This window comes from Primulina eburnea, chromosome 2 (genome assembly GCF_022965805.1).
Source record: "Primulina eburnea isolate SZY01 chromosome 2, ASM2296580v1, whole genome shotgun sequence".
Lineage (NCBI taxonomy): Eukaryota > Viridiplantae > Streptophyta > Magnoliopsida > Lamiales > Gesneriaceae > Primulina > Primulina eburnea.
Genome location: NC_133102.1, coordinates 40,924,904 through 40,945,443, shown reverse-complemented (window position 1 = coordinate 40,945,443; position 20,540 = coordinate 40,924,904). Strand labels below are relative to the sequence as shown.

The following is a 20,540-nucleotide window of genomic DNA, read 5'->3' as shown; positions in this document are numbered from 1 at the left end:
AGTCATCGAGCACTTGGTATCTTGACAGTGGATGCTCTCGACACATGACGGGAGAAAAGAAGCTGCTACAATCCATTCGACCAAAAGAAAAGGGATCGGTGACCTTCGGAGACAACAGCAAAGGGATCATAGAAGGCATCGGCACAATAGGTATATCTAACTCTACTATTATTGATGATGTACTTCTTGTGAAAGGGCTTAAACATAACCTCCTAAGCATTAGTCAATTGTGCGATAGGGGTTATGAAGTCAAATTCACACCACACGATTGCACTGTATCACTCACAACTGACAAAACCATTAGTTTCAAAGGTTATAGAAGTGAAAATGTTTACAAGGTCGATTTAAAGATTTCATCTTTTTCAAAAATAAAAAGCCTTGTAACATTAAATGTTGATGACAACATTCTTTGGCATAGACGACTTGGTCATGTTGGGATGAGCACCATAGAAAAACTTTTAAAACTTGACCTAGTTTCCGGAATGCCAAAGCTGAATTTAAAATTAGATTCTTTTTGTGATGCTTGTCAACTTGGTAAACACACAAAGGAATCTTTCAAAAATAAAAATTTTGTATCCACTTCTATGCCCCTTGAATTACTTCACCTAGATTTATGTGGTCCCTCGAGGACAACTAGTCTAGGAGGAAAATCTTATGCTTTTGTCATTGTAGATGATTTTTCACGTTTTACTTGGACATTGTTTTTAGCCCACAAAAATGATGCCTTTGATCATTTCAAAATTTTTGTCAAAAAGGTTGAAAATGAGAAAAATCTTTTGATCAAACAAATCCGTAGTGACCACGGAACGGAATTTCAAAATGAAAATTTTTCAATTTTTTGTCAAAGCAAAGGCATTGGTCACAACTTTTCTTGTCCTAGAACTCCTCAACAAAACGGTGTCGTTGAGAGGAAGAATAGGACCCTAGTAGAGATTGCAAGGACCATGCTATGTGAGCATTCTCTACCAAAATATTTTTGGGCTGAAGCAATGAGTTCTGCTTGTTACATCATCAATCGCGTATCAATAAGGCCAATTCTCAAGAAAACTCCATACGAACTATGGAGAGGGAGAAAGCCTAACATTTCTTACTTCCGCGCTTTTGGATCAAAATGCTTCATCCACAACAATGGTAAGGACAACCTGGGTAAGTTCGATGCTAAATCGGACAAAGGTATCTTTCTTGGTTACTCTACTTCTAGCAAAGCATATAGAGTCTTTAATAAACGTACTTTACTAGTTGAAGAATCTATTCATGTCATATTTGATGAAACTAACCCTTGCTTGCCTAGAACTGTTGTTTCTGATGATGATGATATAGATATCCTTGGCGAAAAGTTGGAGTCCACAAGCCTAGATGATGTTCCTAAAGATCAAGAGGACGCACCTCTTCCGAAGGAGTGGACTACACACAAGGATCATCCCATGGACCTCATCATTGGTAGCCCATCGAAGGGAGTATCTACTCGCTCTTCTAATATGTGCAATTATCTTGCTTTTCTTTCTCACATAGAGCCTAAGAACATAGAAGAAGCTTTACTTGATGATTCTTGGATTATTGCTATGCAAGATGAACTAAATGAATTTAGAAGGAATAAAGTTTGGAATCTTGTACCTAGACCCACTGATAGACCTGTCATAGGAACTAAATGGGTATTTAGGAACAAGTTAGATGAGCATGGTACAATCACTAGAAATAAAGCTAGGCTAGTAGCTAAAGGATATAGTCAAGAAGAGGGAATTGATTATGATGAGACTTATGCCCCTGTTGCTAGACTAGAATCCATTCGCATGCTACTTGCTTTTGCTTGCTCTAGAGACTTTAAATTGTTTCAAATGGATGTTAAAAGTGCTTTTCTTAATGGTGATTTGAAAGAAGAAGTGTATGTTGAGCAACCTATTGGTTTTGAAGATGTGCACTTATCTGATTATGTGTATAAACTTGATAAGGCTTTGTATGGTTTGAAACAAGCTCCTAGAGCTTGGTATGAGAAATTATCTACCTTTTTGCTGTCTAATGGTTTTTGTAGGGGTAAAGTTGATATTACCTTATTTACCTTGACTAAAAATAATGATTTGCTGATAGTACAAATATATGTAGATGATATTATTTTTGGTGCTACTAATGAACACTTGTGTAGAGATTTTTCTAAGCTTATGCAGGATCACTTTGAGATGAGCATGATGGGCGAACTCAACTACTTCCTTGGTCTCCAAATCAAGCAATGCAAGGATGGTTTCTTTGTCAACCAAAGAAAGTACATCAAGGAGATGCTAAAAAAGTTTGGGATGGAGTCTTCCAAAGCCCCATCCACACCTATGAGCACGACAGTCAGACTCGACAAAGATGAGGGAGGTAAACCTGTTGACCAAAAGTTATTTCGTAGCATGATTGGCTCCCTACTCTATGCGACTGCTAGTAGACCTGACATTATGTTTAGTGTTTGCTTGTGTGCACGATTTCAATCATGTCCAAAGGAATCACACTTATTCGCCTTAAAACGCATTTTCAAATATCTTTCAAATACTCCAAATCTCGGATTATGGTATTCTAAGAACTCATTTTTCGATTTAAAAGCTTACTGTGATGCCGACTTTGGAGGATATAAGGTGGATAGAAAGAGCACTAGTGGAACTTGTTTCTTTTTGGGAAATTGCTTGGTGTCATGGTTTTCTAAAAAGCAAAACATTGTTGCACTTTCAACGACCGAGGCCGAGTATATGGCTGCCGGTAGTTGTTGTGCACAAATTCTTTGGATGAAGTATCAATTACTCGACTATGGTGTTACTTTTTCAAAAATTCCAATCTTTTGTGATAATACAAGCACCATATGTCTAACAAAGAATCCAGTTCAACATTCTCGTACTAAACATATTGACATTCGACATCATTTCATTCGTGATCACATTGAGCAAAATGATGTTGAACTTCACTATGTTGACACCAAGAATCAAATTGCTGATATTTTTACAAAACCACTAGATGAATCTACTTTTATTCGTTTGCGTGGTGAACTTGGCATGATTGAGTTGTAAACACTAGTCGAATACTCTCGTACATATTTGTTAAATTGAGGGGGAGTATTATTAATGTGAGCATTATAATGTCGGATAATACAAATTAATTGTATTTATCCATAATTATGGCTCAACATTCATTTATGTGCTAAATATTTTAAATTTTAGGTGTTCCTCATCTTGGCTACTTCGGAATCACCGCTCCTATTCGGATGCTCCGTTTCACCTCGGATCCACCGAACATGTTCGGATCGTCCGAACCTGACCATAGGTTCCAGAACCTCCGATTCACTCTTCTGACCATCCGAACACACATCGGATCGTCCGAACCCCCTTCCGATGTCATTAAATGTTCGCGCCTTCCCATGCCTGATTGTCAGACTTCGGACTCTCCGTTTACGCTTCGTAGCCTCCGTTCTATGATCGGATTGTCCGATTGTGAATCGGATCGTCCGAACTGACTGCCAGATAACCGTTCCGTTCAAATTCCGGACCTTCCGAACTCATGTTCGGACCGTCCGAACATGGCCTATAAATAGGCGTTCGGATCCTCTGATTTATTTGCTCATTCACTCCTTCTTTCTTTCCCCACACAAAACACTCACTACTCACTATGCCTCCGCGCCGTAACGTAGCTGGCCGAAATGTTCGCCCTCGTCACGGTGCCTTTCACCATGATCTTACTCAACCACCCAACCCTCGTCCTATCCCACCTGAATTCGAAACCCGTAACATTCTGCCTGGTCGTACCCTTCACACCGATTATCTTCGTGCAAATTTCTTTACGTTGATTACTCTTATTGAGTCTCAACGTTGGGGAAACTTCTTTCTACCTTCCGTACCCGATATCATCTACCCCTCTCTCATACATCAGTTCTATGCGAACTTTTCCTTAGTTCTTGGTGGTGATGACACTCGTGTTGTTACCATTGTTCAGGGTCGGTTCATTTCTTTTTCTACCGCCGACCTCTCCACTTGGTTCGATCTTCCTCGAGACGGACCGAGTGAGTTCTTTTCTCAGTCTTGGACTGAGAATGACCCCACTTTTGATCGAGTCACTGCCTTGACCACCATCTTCGGTCGTCCGCCTACTCCTGCCGATGACCGTCCTCATGCGAAGGACCTTTCTCCTCAGCTTCAGCTTGTTCTGAAGCTCATCACTTCTTCTATTGTTCCTCGCAGTGGAGACCTCTCCACTTGCAAATATCTCGATCTGTACATTCTCTATTATTTAGTCTCCCAGCGTCCTTTTAACCTTCCCCGTTTTCTTATGTACGCCATGGAGTACGCGGCTTCTTCTACTCGCGTCTCTTTTCCATTTGGCCGGTTCATTAACCGGATTCTAGCCCATCTGGGCATTGACTTTACAGATGAAGAATCCTTATCTATTTCTCCTCGCGAGACTATCGACCATGATACGGTTGTTAAGATGGGACTCTCTTGGAATCCCGTCTTATCCTCTTGGGTCATCGACAAGGATCGCATCTTTGCGTCCTATCGTCCGACCGAACACTTTCATGTTCCCTTCGGTCTCCTTCCTCCTCACGTTCAGACGAGAGGATTTCCCGCTGGTCCCCCTACTACGGGTACCACTCCTACCCCTTCGGTTGATATTCCCTCTTCATCCCATCAGCGTGTTCCCGACCCTATTAGCACTCCTTTGATGACCATGGATGACCTTCCTCATGGCTTCACTCCGCCTGCTCCCTCTGGACCCTACGATCGGATTTTCGAGTATCTCGAGCGATTGGAGACTCGTTTCGACACTCGTTTTTCTCTTTTAGAGTCTACCTTAGAGCGCCATCATACCGAGACTTCTTCGCGTCTGGATTCCATCGAGGCTGAGATGAGGAGACATAGAGAGTCGCGGGATGCGGATTCTTAGATTTTGTTTTTGTTATTTTTGTTTATTTTATCTTTATGCATCATTGTATAAAAGACTTGCATTTATTAGTGGATATTTTACCTGTTTATTTGTCTCTCTTTATGCTTATGTCTTTTTGCTTATCACAAAAAGGGGGAGAATTTATTTGGTTAAAATTGCTGTTAATTGGTTATTAAATAAATTCGCCTTAATTCAACCTCTTAGACTTGTTATTTGATTAAGGGGGAGTTATTTAATAACCATTTCGATTATGTTGATTATTGTTATCTCATTTTTTAACCAAGTTTTGTGATCATCAAAAAGGGGGAGATTGTTACGCCTTAAACGCATACAAATCTCGAGGATGAGATTAATGTTTTTAATGCTGTAACATATCCCAAAGTTTTTGTTTTGATGATACCAAAACTTGGATTAAAAATGTACTAATGTTTTATATTGAGGCATGCAGGAAATTAAGAACAGGTTACGTTCGGAAGATCCGACATTCGGTTCGGACGGTCCGAAATTGTGCAATTCAGAAGCAAAATAGAAGCTGTTCGGAAGCTGCGAGGAGAGCGTTCGGACGTTCCGAAGACGTGATCGGACGTTCCGAACACAAGCAATCAAATCACTTCAATGCGGAGACAAATTGATATGACTGATTGATCGAGTAAGATTTCGGACGCTACGAAGGACATGATCGGACGCTACGAAGTGTTGAAGATTTCAAATCTCTGGAAACGCGGGAATGTTCGGACGGTACGAACTTGAGTTCGGACCTTCCGAAGCTGTTCACACACTGTCTGAAAGAACTGTTCGGAAGATACGAAGTTTGATCGGTCCCTCCGAAGCGCATGTTCGGACCCTACGAAGTCAAGAACGGACGATCCGAAGTCATCCCAAAATTACGGAAATTGATTTCAATCACATCGGACGTTCCGAAGCATAAACAGAAGATCCGAACCTTGGCGTCCAAGACTAGTATAAATAGGCCTTTGAGGATGCATTTTCAATCATCCCACTCCACTCTCTTGTCTCTTACAAAGCTTTCTACTATCTCTTGTGTGCGTTGATTAAAAGAGTTGTAATATCAAAAGAGTTGTAGAAAAAGAGTGAAAGTAATACTCTCGAGTGGGTTGTAAAGTTCGTGGCTATCCTTGGAGCCCTCAAGGCCAAGTAGACGCATCGAGGCGTGGTTGTAAAAGCTAGCTTGGAGCTCCTAAAGCCAAGTCGATATAGTGATACCTCGATCCTCATCGAGAAGGGGAGACGTAGACGATTCTTCGTCGAACTTCCATAAACATCTCTATCCCTCTTTACTTTACGCATTTACTTTACTACGCACTTACTTTACGCATTCATTTTATTTGTGATTGTCCCTCAAGTCTTCCGCTTGCAATTTTTGCAAACTCGTTTTAAAAACGCTAAAGGGCCTAAAAGAACCTATTCACCCCCCCCCTTTAGGTTCTTCAAGGAGTAATCTTATGACAGAAGTGCCGTTAGTGGTGGGATCACCACGGGCACATTGCACGATGTCATAAGATGGTGTATTGGCGGTTGTGCCAAAGACTGTCACTGGATGTTTGGCTATCGATGTGGATAGGATGGTGGCTTTTTCTATTACTGTTAATCAGTATTGTATCGATGTGGATAGATTAGTAGCTCTTCTATTACTGTTAATCGATGTCATATCGATGTGGATAGAATTAGAGTTGCTTCTATTACTGTTAATCGGTACTATATTGATGTAGATAGAATAATAGCTTCCTCTATTACTGGTAATCGATACCGTATCGATGTGAATAGAACTGGAGTCTTTTCTATTACTGTTGATCGATACCATATCGGCGTGGATAGAACTGGAGTCTTTTCTATTACTGCTAGTCAATATACGCATGCCAACTTCTGGAATCGGGATCCCTAGACTAGGATTGAGTCTAGTCTGAATGATGTAGCTACGAGTATTGTCGACAGTTTGATATTGATTAGGTTTCAGACTTTGTTACATATATCTGTTACCTGATTACATGCTTTATATTGTTTATATGATTGCATGTTTCGTTGATTTATACTGGGAGTATATTCTCACCGGTTTATCCGGCTGTTGTTTTGTCTGTATGTGTACTTGACAACAGGTGGGACAGGATCAGGGTCCAGGAGATGAAGAGAGAGATCGTGATTAGAGTGGTGGCACCGGACTTGGACTAGAGATAGGGTTGAACACTTGATAGTAGTTGTCAAACCCTAGTTTGAATAAGTGTGTTGTAATACAGGACTTGTATTTTATATACTGATATGTATATATGTTTTAATTTCACTACGTTCCGTATTTAAAAAAAAAAAATTTATTAGACCCTGTTTTAATTGATTAATTAGTCCCAATTATGATAAAGAACTTGATTAGCGTCCGTGTCCACACACTCTTCCTTTTAATTTTTTTAGTCGACATATTTTGCAATAAAAGTGTAAATAAATTGACAAACAAGACAAACTAAAAATAATTAAGAGCAGAAAAGATACCGCCATAATAAGGAAAATTTATGGGAGCAGCAAAGATACACCACAATCTGGAAATAGTTCAAGAATTTTTCTGAAAATTGTTTCTTGGAAATATATTTCTGAAGGTTAACTTAAAAATGATGGCAGTTCCATAGTTTGGCAGCTAGCTGTTCTCTTCGTTCTCTTAACTCGATCAAAGGCTGCTCCTATTCAAATTCAGCAGAGGGGCTCGAAGCTTTGGTTGCGCCTCCCCCGATACTTGAACTTTAGAGTGAATCAATTAATTTGAATTCTCTAACAGATGGTTTCCAAGATGGAGACTGGACTAATCTCCTCTCCAAAGTTTGAGATCGCTAAATCGCGTGAAGTAGGCGATGAGGATTTAAAATGATGCAATGATAAAATTATTTTGAAACTTGCGAAATATTGAATTGAAAAAAATGACCGTACAAAGAAACGTGACAAGAACGCTTGAATATATTTTTTAGGAAAATATATTCTTTTCCCGTGTAAGTGGCTCAAGTTCGAGCCCTCTCCACCCCATAGTTTAGGAAATAAAAAAAATATTTTTTATTAAAAAAAATCATTTTTCTTCTGAGTTCTTGTACCCGACCTTTTTTTCCAATAAATGATTCGATAATCCTCCATCCTACGATTGGGGGTAATAACATACAATAACTTACTTGATTTTTATTAATAAACCAATAAAAATATGGCATAAAGTTATATCAACACTAGAAAAATAAGAATAAGGAGTTTCAAATGAGAAAAAATATTGCATTTTTACGAGAACCATAATAATGTAAAGAATTTAGTGATTGGCTCCTTTTTAGATATTAACAAATTAAAAGAGCAATAATCACTTGGCACGAATTTAAAAGGCTCTAATTTCACATCGATGACTTCTTACAGTCGAATCATGCAAATTACATGTATGTCTCTTTCACCATGTTGTTTTAACATATAAAAATTGTGTAAGATAGTCATCAAGATCCTCAAAGAAATTAAAATGGTTATCTAGTGGATGATGAATCTGATCCTGAGAAACCCGAGTAGAAGCCGGCCGGGCATGCCACGTCGTGAAAACTAATAGTGGTGTGGGCCAGTGTCATAAGCACGGCCCCTTGGGTATGGAACTCTAGGCTCAAATCCATGATCCCTGTTGTTACCTTGAAATCTTCCCCGCTCTCTGGATGAAGAATCGTAGTAATCGGAGTTGTAAGCTCGGTGTTGTTCCCCGGTGGGGGTGTGTCCAGCGTTGTATCCACGAGGATCGCCAGGGCCCATGACACTCTTGGGATACTGCTCGGTAGCAATCTGGTCATACTGCAGTTTTCTAGCCTGAGATTCTCTTCGAAGAAATTCTTCTTTAAGATTGGCATGCTGGCCTCGGAGAGCAACAAGCTGCTCTTGATACTTCTCATTGATAACATTTAATCTCTGAGGTACATCATCACATGAATAGATTATGAGCATCATAAGAATGCATCCAAATCCAATAATAAATTATCAAAGAATGTTTCGAATTCAGCCAAAAAATGGATGCTTTTGAACCGTAGAATTAAATTGACGGAGAACTCCTCATGTCCAGTGAGACAAAGACTGTGACTGCAAAATTTAAAAGTCCCGAGAATGGTTCCGGAACTAGTGAAAATGATATGCACATCAATCTTGAAGACATTCTATCCGTGATTAGGTGTCATGGGCACCTCCGCCCAAACCAAGAAAATTTTCCTATCAGAAATCCATTTAAAATAAGATCTAAGTGGATTGATATCTTTTATTTAATCCTTGTCTTTTATTCTAGTTAAGTTTTGAATAAATGGTATAAAACTCATATTTAGGATTGTGAGTTAGGATATATTAATCTTTTATTTTTAGTTAGGATATTGTGATACATTATTTTGGTTAGGCTAAAGTGGTTAGCGATAATATTATCTCTTATGTACATTCTTTTATTTATTGTTATACTGAATCATAGTTGTCAATAGCGAGTGTAGCGCTCGCTATAGCGCGTAGCGGAGCCCCGTGGCTACAGAGCACTACGCACACAACACTTCCACATAGCAAGCGCTATCATCACTGTCAATGAAATAGCGTTGAGGCGATTGTGGCGCTATAAGAAAGAAAAGCGTAAGGACACTTTTTTTAAAAATAACGCACAATTTTAAGGCTCATTTTGCACAATTTTTAGGCCTATGAAATCAACGTTGATGTGTATCGTCTTCTAACTCAACCTTCTCCGAGCCTTATCTAAACCCTACAATTTTCAACCGCTTCTATTGCCAGACATCGCACTGTCTGATTCATATGCTTGTGTCGCTTTACTTTCAAATAGTCATCGCTACGCGATTCACTATGCGCTATAGCCACGAGCAACATTTGCGCTACGGGGCACGACAACTATGGATTGAATCGATAAAAGTGAAAGCATAAATTTTCTTAAAAGCCTAGTACTAAAAGATGGTGAGTATTTTTAACGAGCCTCAAATCATCTACGAGATCGTGAGTTTCTCTTCTAAAACGAGCCTCAATTTTCATCTTAAACTCGTTAACCTCCCCATAACGAGACGAGATCCATAACTCTAGAACCTTATTTTAGGATTCTAAGCTATCTTTTCATTTGAATAAAAAGATTTGGAATCATCTAAATCTATAGGATTCTTAGGGATTTGATTTCCAATTTGATCTTGTAAGCTTTTTTTTTTTGATAAGGATCTTGTAAGCTCTATTATTCATAGGGCCAAAATTAACATGAATAAGATTATCAAGGGGTTGTCTATTGTGAATTTGAGGATCGCTAGGAGAGAACTTCTCGATTTCTTGAGTTTAAGGCTCGTTAAAGAGAACCTCACGATCTTTTAGCACTAGGCTTTTAATAAAATTTATGCTTAGCTTTTTATTGATTCAATCCAACAATATAAAAGAGATAGCTACAAGAGATAATATTATCCCTAATCAAAATAAAAGACCACTTTATCCTAAACAAAATAAAAAATCATCATACCCTAACCAAAAATAAAATATTAGCATATCTTATCTCACAATCATAAATATGAGAATTATCTCATTTATTCAAAACTTGGCCGAGGAGCCCATGACATTAGGATTCTAGGAAAGTAGTATATTTCTATACAGCCAACTAGAAGTATCCAAATGGACTGTCAAGAATAAATACTAATCTACACACCAAAAAGCCAATGCAACCAACTTCTAGTTGTGTTAAACACGGTGTAGTTCGTATAGTTATGAAATATTGATGCTGATAATAATTCGTCCATATATGGAATCAACTCAAGACCCGAGATAGTCAGCTTTTCTACAAAGAACAAAATTGTAAGAATGTTTTCTTGTTGGCTGAGATTAGAAATGTGAAAACAATAAAAGTAAATTTGTAACAGGTCTTAGATCATGTAAAGGCCGGAGAATCAAGGCTACTGTTAGATTATTATGGTGATCAATTTGAGACGAGGTGTCATCAATCATTAACAAAAATCAACTAACTGCTCTGTCGTGGTGATAAAATCCCAAGTATCCAGTTTCAATTCATGGAAAATATGATCGGAGAAAGAACAGAAAAAAAGAGAGAAAACTCAAGTCTAGTATTCTGTTCAACCAGGATTAAGGAAGTTTATTTGGAAATCGCTCCAAAACAATGGTTCAACTAAAGAAAATCCAAAACAAACCTCTCTGTGCCTAGCATTTTCCGCATCCTCTGCATCATTTTGTTCCTTGCTCAGTTTCATGATATCGTCTAAGAATATCTGCTCAAGACCATCAAAACTCTGTATGGTGCGATTATCTTCATAGCCTATGTCCATATCCTCTTCACGGGGCTGAGATCTGGGATCCCCACCACCTTGCTTCTCAAATGGAGTTCGAGGATCTGGCCTCTGACCCTGGTAATAGGTTCTAGGTGCTTCACGCTCACGCCCTTTACCTAAAAAAAAGGCCCCGATGTTAGACAATTTAGGAAAGAATGAAAGCCTTCTCTTCGTTCTTATTTCATTATCTAATGACCTCTGGGGGTAACAAGGTGGAGGAGGTGCAGGGTTGTCATTGGCAACAAGTGGATGTTGTTAGGCATAAAGGAGTATATAATTCCTCAGATAGCTTATTTCTTCGAATATTTAATGAATATATTATGTAGGTACATCTAGAAGATCATTTGCTACACATGAAAAATTTGTACACTCATCCACAGACCTCAGTGACACCAAGAGAAGGAAACCAGTTTACCAGTTTTCACATATTCATTTGACATCAAAGCCTGCCTTTTCTCCGGATTAGATAAGCCACAGGATCAGACATACGATATAAGAGTAGAAAGATAAATCACAGTGATTCCAACAAGAAACTAGAAAGAAGCAATACAAGATAACAGAAGTTATGGTTCAAAAATATCTTCCCGTTGCACTTTCAGTACTCAGTAGAGAATAATAAGAAAAATCTCACCTGTCGCGACATCATTGTCAATAAAATAACAAGCAAAGCTTCTACAGAATCTAGTACCACTAGACTTTCAGAGAAACTAACAATTTTTGTTTCTGTTCCAAATACAGTAACCCCTCTACGACAACACTCTCAATTGTCCTCAGAGTAAAAAATCAATCAGCTTAAGTTAGCACCCTGAAGTTTCATATTTCCTGTAAAGTCCATAGCTTATTTATAAGAAAGCCATCAAGTTGAACCCTCTCAAACCCAATGAACTTTAGACATGACAGATCCATTGAATTTTTTATCACAGTGGATGGAGATGTACAATTCTGGAAGTGTCTTGTATCATAACCCTTTTTTGCACTGATGAATTTCAGGTTACCACAGAACTAGACAGTCGCAGATTTCACTCAGTGTTCATTTTTTTGGTTTCAGAACTACTGTTTAATGAATATTCAACTTATTTGTATTCATGTACGTACAATAAGGTGAATATGTCATTTGCACTTCCCATTAGACAGGCAGTTCAACAAAATATGTTTGAGTCCAAATAGGCTCTTTAGTCCAAATAGGATCTTCAATCTGTGATGAATGGCGTGTTCTACCGGTTGAACTGAGTGTTAGGTAAGTTTGCCAGCAACTTCTAACATGCTAAGCTCACTCGTCAAAACAAAGAAGAAGACATTACAAAACTTATCGATAAGCTAATTTTACTCGTGGCTTCCATAATTTCAACCAGGATAGTTAAGCTCTATGAGGCCAGACACTCCTAAATATTATCCCACACCACATCAGCTTATCAATAACATAGATACCCATCAAAATCTTCATTGGATGTGTTAATACTAAAAACTATGAGAATACTATAGTCTATAACTGACAAGGTCAACTATAATATTCTGGCAAGTGGCGATCATCACCCAAACTATATCGAATACTGTGGATGCTACTTTTAAAATATTGATTTCTCTTTTTTGAAAACATTATAATATGTGAATTTATACATATGAATAGAATATTGCATTTCAATCCAATGGTAATATGGTAATTACAAATTGTTCATATATACATACAATCGTATTTATGGATATGTATGTACATAAAGAAAAAGATCAAAACATCTCATTGTCATATCTTCTTTTTTTTAATTGCCATATTTCGTATCCAAGTTATCATATCAGTGTCCTTCATTTTAAGCATCAGGTTAAGCCATAAATTCAACATGCTGGTTTATCAGGGACTTCAGAGTCTTACACTTGGGACCATTTCTACAACCAGAAAGACAAACAACATAACAGGTGAACATGTGCGCACTAAGAAACTGTCAGTTCACGAAGTGCACATGCGTCGCACTTAGCAACTGTCAGTTCACGAATGCACGTCTGTAAGTTTAAGATTGAATATGATGTATCATGCACCTACAGAACAGTATTAAAGTACGCTGTTGTTCCATATCCCTGATCTTCAATTGATAGGACGATAAAGAAACTGAAAAACCTCAGATTTCCAACCCAAGCAGCATCGACAAAAAAAGTAAAGTACTGAAATTATTTACTGTCGTGTATCTGGTCAAAGTCTCAATGAGAATTTAGATTTTGCACATGTATGAAATGCAATGAAACCCATATTAAAACTGATGCTGCTTATAGTAGGGTTTAACAGGTTCTCTCTATCTCTCACACACACAAACATGGACAGAAATTGGACCTTCGTAATCAGATGCTCACGCATTAGACAAAAAAAAAAAGCAATAAGCAGGGATAGAAGCCACTCCCAGCTCCTACCCATCATCCTGGTATAAAAGTTCATGCTGGCAACCATCCGCATCATTATAACCATATTTTTCTCATAAACTGTTGGCATACAATATGCTGAAAAAGTGAAAAATTTCGGGAAAGATTAAATTTGATCATCTTTCATTTATATGCTCGGTCAAGTACGCTAAAAAAAAGGCCGAGCTCGGCCAAGCGGTACACAGCCAAAAATGTTACTATCCCACATAAGATTTAGCAAATGATGATCTTGAGCAGACCTAAAAATTAAACTAACAAAACCCCTATTTATAATGGGACAATCACTTTAAAGCATTTGATTGAAATGATTTTGGCAAATAAAACTTGCCTTCGGCGAACGGTGCGGTAGGAGACATCGCAGTTTGAGGCAATTTAGGCTGGCCACCGTCTCTTTCCCACCTCCATTGATTTTCATTTTGATGCCGCTGGCGACCCTCATTCTCTCCAAGAGACTGCTGATCTTCGTGACGCCCCTGGTAATATCCAGACTTGCTGTTTGGATGCTGCTGCTGATGCAATTGAGAGCCGGCGGCACCGTATGTGTTGTGGCCCGCGCCGCCCGGATCACCGCCGTAATGCCCTTGTCTTCTCATCTCAATGATTCACTACAATCAAGGATTAAAAAATCGGTTTCTTTAGAGCAAGAAATAGGGGTTTGTCCTAAATTCCTAATTTACGAATGACGGGCAACGTGAAACTTGGGTTGTGGATGAATATGCAATTATGATTACTAACATTTTACCCCCATATTTTTATGCCCCTTGCACTAAGACCCCAAAGAAATTTTATTTTGTAATCAAACTAAAAAATAATAATGAATCATCGAGAAAATTAACCCTAAAGTCCCTTAACCCATTTTCCTTAAATAATCAATTCATTTGAACAAAAAATTATTGGCTCTGACTATCCTGCTCATCAATAATCTCGAATCTTTCATAAGATTACGGGCAGGGCCGTGCCTATTAGGAGACAAACGAGTCCAATAACTCAGGCTCATCTCTTTTTTGGGCTCAAAAATTTTTTAAAAATTATTATATATAATACTAGTTATTAGATAGCTCAAAATCAAGTATTTATTAAATGGAACTTGCTTAGCATGTTATCGATTTATTCCCCAATCTTCCCCAATATTCATCTGCAAACAAGCCTTAATCGACTCCAGTCGTTGCGTCGTCTCTAAGTTTGATTGAAAGATCCGTGAGGAGCTGTAAGTCTATTTTCTTGTATTTGCTTTGTTCGGGCTTCTAATTTTTTATTGTAGTTTTTTACTTTCTTCGGGGTTTTATGTGGTATCTATAATCTACGCTTTTTGACTGAAAGTTTGGTGGATGTAATGTTTATCCGGCTTTCAAATGCTCGTATTGCTTATAAAATCTTGTTGGCTGTCCCGGTCACAGTAGCAAGTGCAGAGCGAAGTTTCTCAAAGATAAAGCTTATCAAAACTTTTCTCCGATCAACCATGTCACGAGAAAGATTGAATGGATTGGCTATGTTATCGATTGAGAAAGAAATTACTGAACAACTTGATTATACAGACTTGATTAGTATTTTTAGCTCTAAAACTGTCAGGCGGTTTGTTTTTTAGTGATCATTTTGGACATGTTTGATATTTTTATTCCTTTAGTTTTTTATATTGTCTTTGACGTATTGATTTAATTTGAAAAATTGCTATGAAACGAAAAAAATATGAACAATCATTATGATTCGGAGGCCTCTTTTTAAAAGTTAGACTCATACCCAAATATTATTAGGATTGGCCCTGATTACGGGCCATTCTTGCGCGCAAATTTGATGATGTATGTGCACGGATATGTTTCTTACATTTTTCATGCCTAATGGAATAAGTGTGATTTTAAATTTTGAATGACAAATAATCAGAATCGAGGACGTGACTCAACGGTTAGACAGATTAAATAAAAGAGAAAGACACCAACTTTCATTTTTATTATAGTTCAAATCATTTGCGAACAATTTTCCGTCATTAATTTTGTTTGAATTCTTGACATCTAAATCTAAAGAGACTATAACTAACAATCGAGTCGGATATTCGTGTTGTTTGGATCGAAGTTAGATTTCTTTCCAATGTTAACAAATTTATGTCAATTGAGACTGGCACACCTGCACCACATAAAAAAATTTGTGTCAAACACTATTATATCCTTAATTTTAATTATTTAGAATTATTTAAAAATAATTAGAAGTGATCTAAAATTATTTTATCTCAATCCGTTAAGAACCTAAAAGCCCAATCCACGTAATAAAATGTAGGCCCAAAATCATTTGAATATATGGACTATATTTTTGCAACTTTTTATGGATATTTGTGGTTATCAGATATTTGATATTTGTAGTTATCAGATATTGTAACTCATTTCGTTATAGGAAGATTTTTCCTATAACGAAAGATCTTTATCAATTAAACAAACCCGAAAAAAAAATATTATTTGCAGAATATGTAGTTTTTTTTTTTTGAGGGGGCGAAATATGTAGTTAAATTAAGTTACTCGATTACGCATATGATTCACATATAACAAGTTTTTGCTAAAATGATAGAATCGAGTGACTGTGTCTGAACTAGAAGCTCCTCTACTAATTCAGATATGTGCTGACCACGTGGTCGAATCACTTTCGTTGATTATTGTCTCTATATATATCATATGCATTATTGCGAAAAGGAAAGGATGGGATTCTTCCTCGCATATTCTAACATGAATTTACGTCTTCCATTTTCCATGTCTATCTTTTTGTGCCAAAATAATAAAATACAACAAATCAAGTCCAATATATACATCAAATCAAGTCCAATATATATATATATATATATATATATATATATATATATATATATATATATATATATATATATATTGATATCATGTGCGATAATTTGATATAATAAATATGAAAATAAAAAATAGACTGGACATCGAGATTTACGTGAAAAACTTCTAAAAATTATTAACCTAAAACTACAGGCGAGATAAAAAGAATTTCACGATAATATTTTATGATTTACAACACACTAACTGTTTTTCCAAAGAGAACACACAATATCTTAATACAGGATAACAAAACACATCACAAATAAGTACTCAAATGCTATAAGATGAGAGAAAACTCAAAAATTAAGAGATGATTTCAGAATGAGTGGAAAGCTCTATTTATAGAGCCCTTTATCCGTATGAAGACGCATATGAAACGCGTCGTCTGAAAATTCCATCAAATTTGCCTACTTCAACATTAAATGTTGTCTGCTCATTTAATGCAATTTGTCGACCCTATTTGACTAAAAAAATTAACGGTTTAGGCTGCTCTCATTTTGCTCGCCGGGATGGAATGTGTTTTAATAAAAGTTACAATTACTCAAATTTTGATATGTTATAATAACAATAGCATGATAGACAATTCACACAAAGTAATATTTGTTGAAGGGGAATAAACTGTTGTGAAAAAGTAAAAATTTATGGTAAAAAGTAAAAATCTCAAACTCACAAAATTTACCAAACTACATACTTTATAATATTTTTCTCTCCACTCAATTATAATTTTATTCACAAATGAGAGATCTATTTATAGAGTTTCATTACACATAATCCAAAAAATAAAATACATCATTACCTACATCATCACACACAAATTTCTAACTTTACAACTCTTATTTTCAACATTCAAATATTCAACTATTACTTTTCAATATTCAAATCATTTATTTTCAACACTCCCCCTTGTGATGATGATCATCATACGATGATGTCTTCATTACGTGTTTTGTACTGCCTCGTTAAAAACCTTACTTGGAAAAACCCATTGGGATAAAAACCATAGTAAGGGAAAAAGAGTGCAGTCACGTAAACTCCCCCTCAGGGACGGATCCAGGAATAAGAGTTGGGGTGGGCTTGAACTCAATATGATAAGTTATATATTATTAAAAAAAAGTACATTATATCGTTCAACGAAGTTGTGCCTTACGGGATTTTAAAACATAAAATTCATCAATAATAGAATTTACATCAATATGTTTAGCTAAATCTCGTTCAATATAGAGTGTCAAACAATCGGCAAGAAAGTCATCCTCCATTTTATTGCGAATTGCCGTCTTCACATGCTTCATTGCTGAAAAAGCCCGTTCAATAGTAGCAGTAGACACAGATAATGTCAAAACAAGATGAATCAATCTAGTCAACATAACATAAACACTTGACCGTCCACTCTCGGTCAATTGCTGACACAACTCAACAAGTGTAGAAACCTTTAAATTCTGCATCACATCGAGTTTATAAATGTATCAATTCATACTTCAAAACAACAATTTCTTGATCTGTGAAATCTCCAGGATAAAACTTCTTCGCAAGCTTGCAAATATCATCACTGTTAAATGAGTCAAATGAATTTTTAGGATCTAAAGCTATACTAAGAGAAAGAAGTTTCACCGATGACTCATTGAACCGAGTATTTAACTCCATCAAAATGAAATCTATTGCTGCATTAAAAACATCAAAGTGGTAATGATGTTCTATTGAATAAACCGTCGCTAATTAAAACCGCCGATCCACTTTTTTTTAATTTTTTAATAATTTAGCGACGGTTTTAGCAATAACCGTCGCTAATATTTGCGACGGTTTTTGATAAAATTGTCGCCGATCTCCATCGGCGACAGGTTTACTAAAACCGTCGCAAAAGTAGCGACGGTTTTTGACCGTCGCTAAATAAAAAAAATGGGCTGGGCTACAGCCCAGTATAGCCCTAGCGTAGATCCGTCTATGCTCCCCCTGATGTTGACATGAACAATTCTTCACAAATTTCGTAGATTGCGCATCCCAATATTATATATGTGCTTTCTGAATATTGACGTAGGAAGTGCCTTTGTGAAGAGATCTGATGAGTTTTCACTTGATTGAATGTGACGAACATCAATACATTTATTCTTCTCAAGCTCCTTGGTGAATGCGAAGAACTTAGGAGGAATATGTTTAGTTCTGTCGCTTTTTATGTATCCTTCTTTCATTTAAGCAACACATGCAGCATTATCTTCATATAGTATCACAGGCTTCTCATCGAATGATAATCCGCATGAAATTTGGATATGTTGGGTCATTGATTTTAACCACACACATTCACGACTTGCTTCATGTAGTGCAATAATCTCGGCATGATTTGATGAAGTTGTTACGAGCGTTTGTTTCTGTGAACGCCAAGATATTGCAGTGCCTCCACGAGTAAAAACATATCCAGTTTGGGAACGTGCCTTGTGTGGATCAGATAAGTATCCAGCATCAGCATAACCAATTATATTTGGATTAGCATTTTTTGAATACAAAAGTCCCAAGTCTGTCGTTCCTCGTAGATAACTGAATATATGTTTAATTCCGTTCCAGTGTCTCTTTGTTGGATATGTGCTAAATCTTGCCAACAGATTCACGGCAAAAGATATATCAGGCCTTGTACAATTTGTAAGGTACATAAGGGCACCGATAGCACTTAGATATGGTACTTCTGGACCAAGAATATCTTCATCATCTTCACATGGACGGAATGGATCCTTTTCTATGTTTAATGATCTAACAACCATTGGAGTACTTAAAGGATTTGCTTTATCCATATTAAAACGTTTAAGGATCTTTTCTGTATAATTTGTCTGGTGAACAAACATTCCACATTCTTTTTGTTCAATTTGTAAACCCAGACAATACTTGGTTTTTCCAAGATCCTTCATTTCAAATTCTTCTTTCAAGTATGACACAACTTCTTGAATTTCCTTATTCGTTCTAATGATGTTTAAATCATCAACATATACAGCAATAATTACGCATCCGGATGTTGTTTTCTTAATGAAAACACAAGGGCATATTGAATTATTTACATATCCCTTTTTCATCAAATGATCACTTAGTCGATTATACCACATTCGACCTGATTGCTTTAACACATATAATGATCTTTGTAATTTCACAGAATAACATTCCCTGGGTTTTGAACTTTGTGCTTCAGGCATCTTAAATCCTTCAGGGATTTTCATATATATATTACTATCAATTGATCCATATAAGTAAGCTGTAACAACATCCATAAGACGCATTTCTAAATTTTCAGATACCGCCAAGCTAATCAAATACCGAAACGTAATTGTATCCATCACAGGAGAATACGTTTCTTCATAATCAATTCCAGGCCTTTGAAAAAAATCTTGTGCAACAAGTCGAGCTTTATATCTTACTATTTCATTTTTCTCATTTCGCTTTCGAATAAAAACCCATTTGTATCCAACAGGTTTTACACCTTCAGGTGTAAGGACTATAGGTCCAAAAACATTACGTTTATTTAGCTAATCTAATTCAACCTGGATGTCATCTTTCCATTTATCCAATCCTGCCGATTTTTACATTCACCAAAAGATTTTGGTTCATGATCTTCGTTATCATTTATGATGTCGATTGCCACATTATAAGAAAATATATCATCAATTTCATCTATATCTTTTCGGTTCCATATTTTTCCAGTATTAATGTAATTGATAGAGATTTCATGATTCTCGTCAGTTTGTGGTTCTGACAGAACATTTTCATCATTATGTGTTTCTTCAGGAACACCATTCTCTATTTTGTGATCATCATGTGTTTCTTCAGAAACATCATTCTTTATTTTGTGATCATCGTGTTTCTCTATGAATTTTCATTTTCGAGGATTTTTATCCTTGGAACCGACTGGCCTTCCACGCTTCAGGCGTTTAATGACATCATGAGTATCTTCCATTTGTTTCTTTGGAATTTCAATTCGAGCAGGGGCATTTGCAGCATGTATATATGATTTAGTTACCCCTTTTGTGTCTGCAAATGCATCTGGTATTTGATTTGCTATTCTTTGCAAGTGTACAATTTGTTGTACATCTTTTTCACATTGTTTTGTTCTTGGATCCAGATGTAACAATGATGA

At 36.7% G+C, this 20,540-nt stretch overlaps 1 protein-coding gene across 1 annotated transcript; it reads right to left on the bottom strand.

Moving 5' to 3' along the window:
• Positions 1 to 8,243: 8,243 nt before the first annotated feature.
• Positions 8,244 to 14,294, bottom strand: LOC140823201 (uncharacterized). The gene is made up of 3 exons (XM_073184402.1): positions 13,939 to 14,294; positions 11,067 to 11,320; positions 8,244 to 8,820 (listed from the first exon to the last, which is right to left on the bottom strand). Exons 1-3 carry the CDS (start codon positions 14,201 to 14,203, stop codon positions 8,467 to 8,469), a joined length of 873 nt encoding a protein of 290 aa, XP_073040503.1. The 5' UTR covers positions 14,204 to 14,294; the 3' UTR covers positions 8,244 to 8,466.
• Between the last annotated feature and the right edge of the window lie 6,246 nt (positions 14,295 to 20,540).

Bases quoted from the DNA above. Each gene is read 5' to 3' on its own strand.
- LOC140823201 (XM_073184402.1), bottom strand. From the start codon at position 14,203: ATGAGAAGACAAGGGCATTACGGCGGTGATCCGGGCGGCGCGGGCCAC. The intron at 11,321-13,938 runs GCAAGTTTTATT...CCTTTTTTTTAG, and splicing joins TACCGCACCGTTCGCCGAAG to GTAAAGGGCGTGAGCGTGAA. The intron at 8,821-11,066 runs GTTTGTTTTGGA...GATGTACCTCAG, and splicing joins AAAATGCTAGGCACAGAGAG to AGATTAAATGTTATCAATGA.